Raw genomic sequence first — 12,271 nt, forward strand, 5'->3', positions numbered from 1 at the left:
TGAACTCCCTGTGTGAGATTGCCCAGGGATGAGCACATACACAGTGGCCAGACAATGGGGGTTGTATAAATAGTAGAAATTTCAAAGAAACCATTGGAGATCACACTTAGTTTCGTTAAGACGTCTGTGTGCTTTACAGGTACTTATGAAGCGGCACTGCTTGTACATGTTTTATGTCGTTATTTACCACTTGATTATGCACAAAATAAGGTGCATGCACTGACACTACATATCAGGTCAACATGCCATGTCTGTATAATCCGGTATTCATACAATATGTATGTATGAATGTATGTATGTATGTATGTATGTATGTATGTATGTATGTATGTATGTATGTATGTATGTATGTATGTATGTATGTATGTATGTATGTATGTATGTATGTATGTATGTATGTATGTATGTATGTATGTATGTATGTATGTATGTACCCACAAAAAATACTGTGAGATACTGACAGGCAGAAAACCATGGTGGGTTAGGCAAAAAAACTGCTGTAAAACTCGTCTGCCTACAGAATGTATTTGTCAAACTTCCTGGCACCTGTTTGATACGATGCGGCTATTGCAATCAGCCTACTAATTGCTTGATACCTTCAGCCGCTGGAGAATAAGAAACAGCCAAAAGGGCTATAAAAAGTGCTTCATTCTCTTCTGCGATATGAACTGACATCAGCAGAGCTCGTTTTTCCAAATTCTATGCATAACCCAGCATTTTCGTAACACTTTCTTTTACCATGACCAAAGAGAAAAAATATTTATAATCAGTAATAGTAAGAAGGTTTATTTGAGCACATTATACCAAACAAGCTCGTACTCTTGCTCTTTGAACAGCTGTAGTGTGCTCAAACACCAGAAAACACTATTTTAGACTTCTCGTTTAAAAACCGAAGCTGTGGCTCACATCTACATACATTAAGTCAAGCATTTGCGTTTTTGCCAACGTAAATTGTTCAAGCATGAAAAAGTAGTATAGTGTGATAATAATAAGTTCATAGCACTTAAGTAGCTCGGAGAATTAGAACGTTTGTTTCAATAGCATTAGTGTTTCGAAATAAAGTATACACTGTTTCTTTAAATATACCACTGGTAAAGCTGCCTGAAAGATGCACATTGATATGCCAAAAATGAGCGAGCGTAAATTTAATAAACAAGTGTGACGAATGCTGGCCAAACTTTTGCTTTGTCCAAGCTAGCGCTCTGAACTTTCGTATTCATTACGCTATGATAAATGTTGATGGTTCACGTATATTACGCAGGTTCGGGCAGCAAGAATGCTTGCGAAACTCACCAACGATCTTCGGTTTGCAGTCCGAAACTCTTTCCTGGAACTTTTTCTTGTAGTACAGCGTCTTCAACCGCTGTTCGTAGTGAATTATTCTGGAAAAGATCAGCAATACATTGTAATCGTTTAAGTGCCCCCTGCAAATTTAGTTTGCACGAAGTCGAGAGAACAGGTTTGCAACCCTTGGAGAGCAGTTCGTAGGAGCCTCGTGATAGGATCACAAAACGTACCATAAGTGACTCGATCATTTATAATAAACAACCCTGGTGAACGCTAAACTGCAGTTTAATTGTTATCATCAAAATTCGAACTAAGCTGCCCTAGCAGCGACTACAGAAGACACTGCTGTATTTATATATGGGGTCAATCAATATTACCTTAGGACTAATGATATAACAGAGTCCAACATATTTATACCGTTATACCGTGCGTGATGCTTACCTGCTGATTTCATAGAGAAATCTGTCAGCCTTCGCCATGCTTTCCATCTCACTGCTGTGTTCCTCCAACAAAACTTTTTCTTCAGGGCTTGGAAGGAACTTTAGTAGCTGTCACAAAGGGAAATCAAATATTTCAGTTCATTTATTATCTGCCTTCGCTGGCGTACCTTATTAGAATTACAAAAGCTTCAAATGCTGCGCCGTAAACATGGATACATAGCCATCAAATCGACAGTGAAACTTTTCTAGCATTCTTCAGATGTCACCAAAGATACGGTTGAACACCTTATCACCTTCTTCTAAATGATCGCACTAATCTTGAAAAAACAGATCTTGCAGCATGACAGTGGACACAGGGGGAAAACCAGAAGGACAGAGTGGTGACTAACAACTTGATACTTTATTCACGGATGCGGCATATAAGGACATGTGGAGCACAACAACAATTTTGTAAGAGATCCCCATCAACGACAGTCTATATACTTTGTCAATGGTGACAAGGACGCCATGCTGAGACATGTCTCGTCAAGGTAATCGTAACCCGGCGTATATCTTTGGTCAAATTACTCAGCAGAACTACAGCGCGTGGCCGAAAATGAAACCGCACGTTGTCGCATCGAGCCAGTGAAGTATCGTGATGCGTTAGATCTACCAAACACACAATTCTGGCTTTTCTTGTTACGCCCCTGGAGGGCACATTAATGCGATAATGCATTTTGAGTGCTGTAATGCGCAAATACTTGGCTATGGGGCTCACCTGTTCCACCATGTCCTTAGGCAACTGGTCCTTGGAGTCCATCGAGAGGATGGCGCGGCAGATCTCGTCGTTGGTGAGTCTCAGCTTCGAGAGCAGGATGGTACAGTTCTGGGCCCGGCGGCCATCGATGAGCGAGAGCTCCCGGACCCGAGGGCTTCGGCACGTGAGCGCGGGGATGTCCTCCAGCGAACCGTTGGTCTGAAAGTAAATAGGGGTTGGAATCGTGAGGTTGTTTTCGTCGATGCTTAGAAAGTCACAGTCTGTAAAAGGAAGTATCTATAGTAAACGTGTACCTAAGGATGACACGTGAAATACGGCACTACCCATCTCAAAGAGAACTTGCGCAGATACTGTTTTTGAAAGGGCGCCACTACATTGGGAATGTCGCACCATCTGAGCTGTTCATCTCGGCTCAGCTGTCAGGCTGGTTGCACTAGCGTTTGGCTTTACGAGAAAAGCCGCTCGCCGCGCTGCGAAATTGCTTCTATAGCATCTTTTCGTTTTAAATTGTGGCATGTGAGTGTGTACGTTATGTGGTTCTGTTCTCTCGACGATTATGATGTATATTGCTGCCTCTGCTGACAATAATTTCGCAAATTGTTTCGGTTATTGGGGCATCAGCTGTGCCCTACAAATTTCCACAAAGAACTGCGCTGCGGTCTCTCACTATTATAAAGAACATACACATCGCTAGGCAACTACGATGCGCTTGGCACAACACAAAAAACAAACATTTTTCCCTGTGTTCCCACATATATTTCAACTTATTTATGTCGGACATGTGCTGTCGTGCACTGGATAAATAAATCTTACACGTAAGTGTAATCATGTAGCGTATCAGAAGAGTGGCATCCCGATATCTTTGAGCATCATTCAACAAACAAGTTAGAATCACTACTTCACAATGGCCAAATCACAACTGCAAGCTACCGCTGGAAAAGATGCCGGTTCACTCCCCCTCGTAGTTCACACGGCGAAGAGGTGCGCGTCGCGGCGGCGAAATTGCGCTGAGTTTAGGGTTACGTTCCTCCTAGCCCCGAAAATGGTAGGATCGATTACGTTCACACATTTCCATGGCGTCACAGCGAAGGCGTCCTTCTCGACGACTCTCAGAAACTATGTTTTGGAGTGCAGGAGCAGGCAAGCGTAGTGTGGTTTTGTGGGCGAAACGTGAACTGAATTCTTAGGTTGTCACTGAGCATAGTCACTCCATAATGAAATGTATCTTTTACTTTTTACTGTTATGCCAGTACCACTCTGATCCTCCGATAATGTGAGAGGGATTCCACAAAGTCGATTTTTTTCAGTCTTATGGTTGTTGTACATCAGGTTACGGCACTAATAACTGAACTCCTCCCGAGACATGCATTCTCAGCAAAAAATGTCTGTTCATCTGCCATTCCAGCAGAACTAAGGTCAAATTTAGAAGGATTTCTTTTCTTCGTAAGTTCTGTTTGACATCGTCCGGACCCTATTGCTAATAATGTGTCCACTGTCCCGATTGACTAGCACGCGCTTTGAAGAAAAGTACTACAGTAAGAAATTTCTTGCCAATATCAATTTTTCTCTTTCTATAAAAATACCGTTATCCTTCATTTACAAATGTGAGTAGAATGATGTCGAACAAGTTGAGCGGGTACATTACATACCCCGCACCCCTGCTGCTTCTGATATGCTGAGAACGTCCTGTCGATGTCGGCCAGGTCGATGTCCTTGTACAGTTTCGTGTCGTCCAGTTCAGTCCACACGGTGCCGTCAACCCTGGCCTGCAAAAGTGAAACAGGCATATAGATACTAAACCTCACTTCACCTTCAGTTTGGCATAATGAGGTTGGATATAATTGTTACGCTCCTGCAGTACGCCTCGAAGAGCACAGCTCTCGTCAAGTTCAACGAATCAAGGTATTGTTACGGCATTCAAAGCGTTTCCACCACAGAGTTCCTGCAAAATTTGACAGAGAGAACTCTGGCACCAGTGCCAGATTTCATAGGAGGTGCAAGAACGTACGGTGGTTCAGCTAGCACGGGAATAGTGTGGAGTACGTCGATTTCACTAAACGCCGTCATTATGGCTTCAAATTGCTTTGTGGCTTTGTATATACTGTATATACTTTGTAATACTGTGTTATACGTGCAACACTTCGCAATGATTACGAATGTACGCTGAGATTAATTTCCTTGCAGCGCTTATGAAATGTGTTTGTCCAAACCAAACGGCTGTTCGCACAAATAGATGAAGGCTTGAAGTGAATAACACCGCTCGAACAAGCCAGGCTGAGGCTTTCCTGATCCGCACACTATTGATAACTTGTTAACATATTTTTACATAGTTACTCTTACATACTATCTCACATTTTGTGGTGGTTCCGGGCTCGGCGGCCTCGGAAAATATTCGGCCGCTCGCGTTTGCTGGAACACTTGGCAAGGAAACAAAATTTACTTTCCAATTTAATAATTCACATTTTACTATTTTCAGTAATTATTAATTTTCACTTTACAACTTGCTGTTTTCACTTCTAATTATTCACTATTAGTAATATTTTCATTTGCAGAACTACAAGAAGCACTCATGGGTGCCTGAGCGCGACCTAAGACAAGGGCCAAGAATCGCTTCGCATTCCACTCTCGGTTCGTGGGGAGTTTCATACTTCTGGAGCTTAGCAGCTTGGCACTGCTATTTCTTCCCACTAAACTGAGCGGGCTACAAGAAAATGTGGAAGTTGGCAGGCGCCTCCGTAGTATTGTGACACTGGTGTCAAAGGAAAGCTCCTTTGGAAAGCTACAAAAGCTGCAAGCAAGAAGCTATTACAAAACTTACAGGTTCCCCCGAAGGACGAAGAATTGACAGTGATGGTAGGGTGCACTAATGTTCTCTAAAGCTCCTCGCGGTGCGCGAAAGCTCTTCAGCCGATGTTATAACATTACACAGATGCGACATTTCAGCGCGACACTACACGCGAGGCAATCTCTCCTATGCAGCAGAAACAGGGTCCTGGAGGCTACCAGGCGTCTCACAGTGCTGACATAACGAACAGTGCCGACAGTCCTCTGGTATCAGCTGCTGGAGAAGTATAGTCCGGAAGCGATGCGTTGGAACATGCTGCTTCAGCCGTTGGTACGGCAAGAGGTTTTGGGAAAAAGGCTTGTCTACTGCACCGATTTATGTTTGATTCGGCATTCAACCGTATACGCGCAGCGTGTATACAGATCTGCGTCCCCCCTGCCGTATTCATTGCGATGTGAATGAAACACGCGCCATCACATTCTGCTTGCGTGCCCGATCTGCAAGAGTCAAAAGAAAGTAAACGCGGTCGCTGTGGCCGGGAATCGAACCCGGAACAATGTGCTGAGCATCGGAACGCCATTGACACTGAGCCACGGTAGCGGGTACGCTTAAATATGATGCACTTTAAGTCGACACCACTACTTACTTCTGGCAACTTGGACCAGTTGAAGGACTTGAGAGGGTTCGTTGGCTGTGGAATGTTCTTGATCCTCGGCGTCCGCGTCGAAGGCGGAGGACATGGTGGCGGTGGTGGTGCCATGCCCATGCCTGTGAGGGGAAGTAAATAAAAGCAGCACCCCTCCAGTCAACGAGTTGTGATAGTCCGCCAATAAATGCGTCGAAGTTGAATCATTCTATTCCAAGCAACCGCAGAAAAGAAAGTAAAGCTAGTAAGTGAATCCAATTTAAAATTTAGGGGTTCCTCATAATTATCAAAATAATAAAACTGATAGCACGCGTTTAGGGCTAGATGCGCTCGGCTTTTTATGTGAATGCACAGAAAGAGACGACGGCCGTGTGGGGCGAGCACGAGCAACAACAACCGTCTTCTGCCTCTTCGTCTGCTCATGGCTCCCGTAGTTCTCACTACGATCACTCCCCGGCGAAAGAGGAATCATCCTGGCGACATCCACTAAGTGTACAGCAAACAGTGTCCCATTTTATTGCGATAGCAACTATTTAAACACTCTAAGCGAATTTCTGCCGTCGTCGCCGCCTTGAGGTTCAGTACATATTTAGACATATGTATACTGTACGCCTCGTCATGCTGTATGACATGCGATATATGCGGATGATATTGCCACGCGGTTCTATCGCTAAAGTTGCACGTACCAGGTCCTACATTCCTAACAAAATTATTCCTCAGTATACACTCACAGCTCATGCCTTGTTTCTAAAATCTTCTCAGGCTTAGGTATTAAAAGAGCAAAACACCAACATAACTCACACCTGAAAATGATGTAATTTTATTGGCGCAGCTGTGCAGCTACGTCCGGTATCGGTTGGGTAAAGAGGTTCGAAACAAAGCCGTTACGGAAAAGTGGTGGTAAACTCGCTAAGAAAGATGTTGACTTTTTTTTGAATAAATATAAATAAAATTGTCCGATGGTGGAATTCAAGCACACGACCCCTGGTACGACAGCCCGTTTTCATTTCGCTACGTTTACTCCAATTCATGCTGCCGCTACAACTACAAGTATTACAGCTCGCGTAATATTCTAACATGCTGCTATCGCATTCATTGTTTCGCCCTTATGGCAAAACTGTGATATGTATTTTTGTCATATTATAAACAAAATTTAGCTGCCGGCTTCTGGCTCGCGCAAGAGTTATTGGCTAAAGGCATAACAATTAACAAGAAAATAATTCCTTCACCATTGTTACGGGAACGCGGCCCACCCAGCGTCCCGTGAATCATGTTACTGCCTTCTGTGTGGAGGTCACGTGTAGCAGTACTAAGCGCGCTTAATTGAACTGGAGCCGCACTGAATATTCAGAGGGTTCAATTTACCAGGAGAGAAACTTCGGATGTTTTTTACTTGCCACAACTCGACAGAAATGGCAAATACAAGTCGCGCGCACAGATCTGTGCCTTGCGACCGAAGGCAACAGTATTTCTTTTTTTTCAACTGCGAAAGCAACGTTGCCGCACTCTGTCCCACCAACACAGTCAGTCCAGCGAAACACACAGTTCAGCCAGTGAAGGACGATAACCAGAGCACGTGATCCGTGGAATGAAAATATTGAGGATGAAGTGGTGTGCAATGGACGAGCTGATCTCTCTGTCGGACGCACAGCTGATAATCTTTCCTGGTTTGCGGACACGCGGGCATGTGGACGAAGTCCAGAACTGCGCACTTAGTGACACCGGTATATCGTGGCACTGCTTGCCGTGGCTTCATCAGCCAGCCACGAGCCACGATTCAATTCAATGCAATTCAAGTTATTTCTCTCTCATGCAACAAATAGGAGCAAGAGATAAAGGCTATGTGGCCTGACAGAGGCTCTCGCTGCTGTTGACCGTCGGCATACAGTTATATTTCACATTCCATGCAAGCATGTTTACATGCATTGTACGCACGTTAACTCATTTGAAATCGCTCATTTCAAATTAGTAACTATTTCGGAAGACCAGAAGCCCCGTTTTGTAACGCACAGGCTTGCTCAAGTAAGCTGCAACTTTAAGCAACTATCCTTCTCTGAAGCCACAATAGGACAAATCCTAACTGCTCTAGGATGTTCCAGCACTGCGAGGAATGTTTGACCCTTGCGAAGCTAACGCGGTATGACATACGGTCGCAAGTTTAGTCCGGCTATACTCAAAGTGCTAACCAGTGATGTTTGCAGTAATGATGATGATTATGATTATAATGATTTATTGGCAACCCCTTTTACACGGAGCGGTGACACATAGTCACCGGCCCGTTATGATGATATTCATCACGACGACGTGTGTCATTCTAAGTCAACATACACTTCACAAAGTGTTTGAACATCTCAGATAAGTTAGCATTTGTCTTATCGAGGCATCATCATCATGTTACCATCGCGTCAGATACCTTACCTGGAAGCGGCGGTGGAGCCGGCGGTGCTCCATTCGATGGCATTGGTGGTGGAGGTGGTGGCAGCGTGCCCATTGACCCGATGGAGTGCAGAGGGCCACAGGGCAGGCTTCCGCGGTGAATGGACAGGCGCGAGTCCTCGGGCAGACCATTCCTGATCGTGCTCTCGGCATAGCTTCTCTCCCGTCGCTCGGAGTCCAGCTGCAGATGAAGCATCGGCATTAGAGTAAAACCTTCCACAGAAATCATGCAAAGACTTCTTTCTACAATTTTTTTTTCTGAATGCCGGGCAACGGAAAAAGCAGCTCCAAAACACACCCGGCAGAAAGTATTCTCTGCCCCAGCATTTTTAAAAATTTTATTGTCGACGTTGCGTTTCACACATCATGTAGCCTTTGCGCACGTTGTTCAAACTCATTGGGTGCTTAAGACGTCAACCCCGAATAGTGCTTATTAGGTCCTAAAGCTAAATTTTCCCAATAGTCGGATGATTCGAATACTTCGGACAAAACCTAACTTGCATGAACGATTCTATGAACAAAATAATTTATTCAACATTTTGTTAGCACTGAATTGAATACGTTATTACTGGACTAGTTCAACGGATAGCCCAGAGCTGATCGGTAAAGAACTGAGCATAGAATTGACGCAGCGTATCATGAAAAGTACGTACCAGTTATTTCACTAAACATGGTCAAGGTACAGGCAGTATATTGAATACAACAATGCCCATATATTTTCTTAGCAGAAGCAACGACATCGAACAGAGAATAAAGGTAGTAAGTCGTGCGCCTCGTCAATTTACACTACGCATAGAGTGCGCTCTCAGAATACTTTCCACAGTCATTCAAAAATACAGCACGAAAGGCTGTACAGAAATGGTCACCTTTTGTGTCATTTCTCTTATCCTGTACTCGAGTTCTTCGATTTTCTGCTTGTCCTCCAAGTGGCTCACCGTCTCTCGTTCCAACTTGTCCTTTGTCTTTGCCAACGTACTCTGGAGGTCCTCCTGCACAGGCAATTCACAGAAATGTGCCATTTGGAAGCCTAACAACAACCAGCACAAGGAAATACAGCAAAGCATTTGCCATCGGTATTTCCTAGCAGCCCATTCCACGCACGAAGACTAAGTTGGTATGGTCGTGTAAAAGCGCTTCATGCGCATCGCGGGATTAGTGGCCGATCCGATGTAGTCATATTCGAGCTTTCTACAGCAACACTTCTCAAATGGGCGAACGTTTATAGTCAAACCAGCTAAATTTACTTGGGAAGAACGTGCCACGGACTGTTAAACCTCACCATGCCCTAGCGAACTGACAGTGCATTTATGTGGCAAAACAGAGGAAGCAGTGCGAAGGAAGCCGTCTTCGCGATATTACAGCAAAATTTTATTTGTAACCTCAGAGGGATTCTATTACCCTCAAGGAACCTTAAACTCTGCAAATTCTCAACTACTTATGCACGGCAAGTGTCTCTTTAATGAAATTCTATCTGGATGTAGCTAAGCTGTAACTTTGTCATAAGACTTCTGTCTTTATAACATCAATCATAATAATCCTAATAAGAGATTATCCTATGCTATTGAAATTGTAGATTTATTTCCATCAATGGCAATAATTCTAGGTTTAATATTTCACGTTGCCGCACTGGTTTGTTTTTTCATTCTTTCGTTCTCGCAACCTGCGGCGGCAAGAACTATCTACTCGTTCAGCATAGTACTATGTTGTTTGAGTTGGTGCATAGTTATTTCGACGTACTCTGGGGCAAAGCTCCAATATGTCTTGGTTCACAAACTACCCGCTTCATTCTGCAATACATCTACCCTCAGATAAATAACAAAATTAGTGATATTCGTGTTCCCCACCTTTTCTTGCGTACTCTGTTCCAATTCTTGTTCCTTCTTCACAATTTGAGTCGCGAGTTCGATGTTTTCCTTCTCGAACTTCTCGGCGTTCTCCTTCGCAATCCTCAACTCCTCCTCAGTGGCAAGCCTAAGAAAGCACGAAGATTCAATTCATGACGACAAAAATGAAAATGCGCGAGTCTCAACTTTTACAAGCACAAAACAAGCACGCAATGATTACCAATTCTGCATCCAGAGTCGCGAACTCTGCTGCACACAGAATTCTCAAACATATGTTCATGCTTAAGTGCGAACTTAGCAAGGCTCAAGGCACAGAATCGAATGACGCAATTGTCTGCATAAAACTAAAGGGCGTCACGCATGATGTAGAGAAGTTAATTTCAAAACTGCGAAAACTACCGGTGCTGTAACACAGTAATAATACTTACTCCTTGAGTATTTTCTTGACGTTAATCTCAATTGGGGCGAGATCGTAGTTCTCTCCATTTTCTCCCTGAACAACGATTTGCTGGACGATTCTGTCGAACAGTATCCAATGTTCCGCGGAACCTCCAATATCTGGTGCGAAATAACAAAACGAGATATATAAATCTGTCGCATTTTATTGCAACAACAAATTTGTGAGCCCCGCTTCTATTGCAGGGGCAAAACTAAATGTTGAACACAGCGACTGTGTCGTTGCGACAATTGTACACTTTGAATAAGCAAGTAAAAGAGCAAAAAACAAGCAAATCATGTCAACACACAAGCGACTCACATGGACCACAAAAGAATACGGAAGGACCTCAGTTTTCTTGAGTGCAGAAGCTATTCAATAGATACGCTTACAATTCAAAGCACGCTTGATTTGTCGGAAGCTTTGAAGGCACTAAGCGAGTGGCGATATCTGTAGCCGGGTCCTGACAGGACTCAGGTCTTCATCTACAAAAAGTAAAGCTCTAAAGCACAGGAATGTGAGAAGGATAGTCCTTGTGAGTTTCTGAATTTTTTACAAAGCAAACGCTCAAGAAGATATACCCGGAAATTTCGAATGATAATGCCTATAGCGGGGCTCGTAGTGTCTCCGAAACTTTCGCCTTTAGGTAGTGGTTTTCCTTTGCCTATTTCTGATTGTATTGATGACAGCATGTGTGACAGCGGCTGCTCTACCTGGTCGGTGAACCTATGGCATGGGAGTTTCTTTTGTACATTACCAATACGCTGCTTCATTAGAGGACCAGATCACATACTGATTACAGTACCATAAGACATAAAATAATCTTATGGGGATAACACCGCAGGCGAAATTAGCTAAGCGGGGAAATCTGGCAAAACCCTACAAGTGGCTTAGCACTAACTTTCACTGTACGCATGTACGAGTTCCAATTATCTCTTGGAAGCAACTAAAGCACACGCAAAATATCAACAAGGGAGCTCTGTCGCCAGTTTATCAAAAAGTACTCAACATTTTAGTAGTAGTTAAGAGAAGACGATCACTTTAGTGAAATTACGTTTTCTTGAGTCAACAAGCCCTGAATAAATGCTCAACGGGTAATCAAGGTTCAATTTGGTCGAGACGCACATCGTAAAGATAATGATAAAGAAGCTGGTGGTTCGGGTGATATGGTACTGCATACCAGTGCAGCAACACATATAGACCATGGACAAAGAAAAAGACCAATACAAAAGCACCATGATCAAGATTTTTGAAATAGTGCTTGAGTGCTACTTACAGGGTATAAGCAGTGCATGATGAAGTAATGACAGAAAGTGTGGATATGCAGGCGTCATGCAGAGCTTCTTTTTGATGGCTTCCACCATCGCAGTACAGCTTTTAGTGTCTACATGCGCCTGGAAGATGACAATAAAGTCGAGTTGTGAGTCGCAAAAAACGTTTCGTGGAGAGACGCTAGCGCTCCTCGACACGAATCGTTACAATGTCAACACCCACCATGTCAAATTTTCGTGCAAGTTCCTTTTCATCTTCGATCCTGACCATGTCAAAGATGTCAAGATGCCTGAAAAGATAACATTTGAAAAATGTGTAACTCTAATCCTTTACTTTTACTTTTGCGGATATTAAGCAGCTATTAGGCA

At 43.5% G+C, this 12,271-nt stretch overlaps 1 protein-coding gene across 3 annotated transcripts in view; it reads right to left on the reverse strand.

Annotated features, from left to right (window-relative positions):
* Window positions 1-12,271, reverse strand: part of DAAM (disheveled-associated activator of morphogenesis-like protein) — a 148,858-nt gene that overhangs the window by 13,425 nt on the left and 123,162 nt on the right. For all 3 annotated transcript variants that reach the window (XM_075674992.1, XM_075674993.1, XM_075674991.1), the window contains exons 9-19: window positions 12,126-12,192; window positions 11,908-12,025; window positions 10,624-10,753; window positions 10,196-10,322; window positions 9,218-9,340; window positions 8,334-8,532; window positions 5,916-6,037; window positions 4,134-4,250; window positions 2,485-2,682; window positions 1,729-1,835; window positions 1,294-1,382 (exon numbers count right to left, since the gene is read on the reverse strand). In XM_075674992.1, coding sequence (XP_075531107.1) covers window positions 1,294-1,382; window positions 1,729-1,835; window positions 2,485-2,682; window positions 4,134-4,250; window positions 5,916-6,037; window positions 8,334-8,532; window positions 9,218-9,340; window positions 10,196-10,322; window positions 10,624-10,753; window positions 11,908-12,025; window positions 12,126-12,192 — 1,397 coding nt within the window. The remainder of the gene's footprint in view (window positions 1-1,293; window positions 1,383-1,728; window positions 1,836-2,484; window positions 2,683-4,133; window positions 4,251-5,915; window positions 6,038-8,333; window positions 8,533-9,217; window positions 9,341-10,195; window positions 10,323-10,623; window positions 10,754-11,907; window positions 12,026-12,125; window positions 12,193-12,271) is intronic.

This window comes from Dermacentor variabilis, chromosome 11 (genome assembly GCF_050947875.1).
Source record: "Dermacentor variabilis isolate Ectoservices chromosome 11, ASM5094787v1, whole genome shotgun sequence".
NCBI lineage: Eukaryota > Metazoa > Arthropoda > Arachnida > Ixodida > Ixodidae > Dermacentor > Dermacentor variabilis.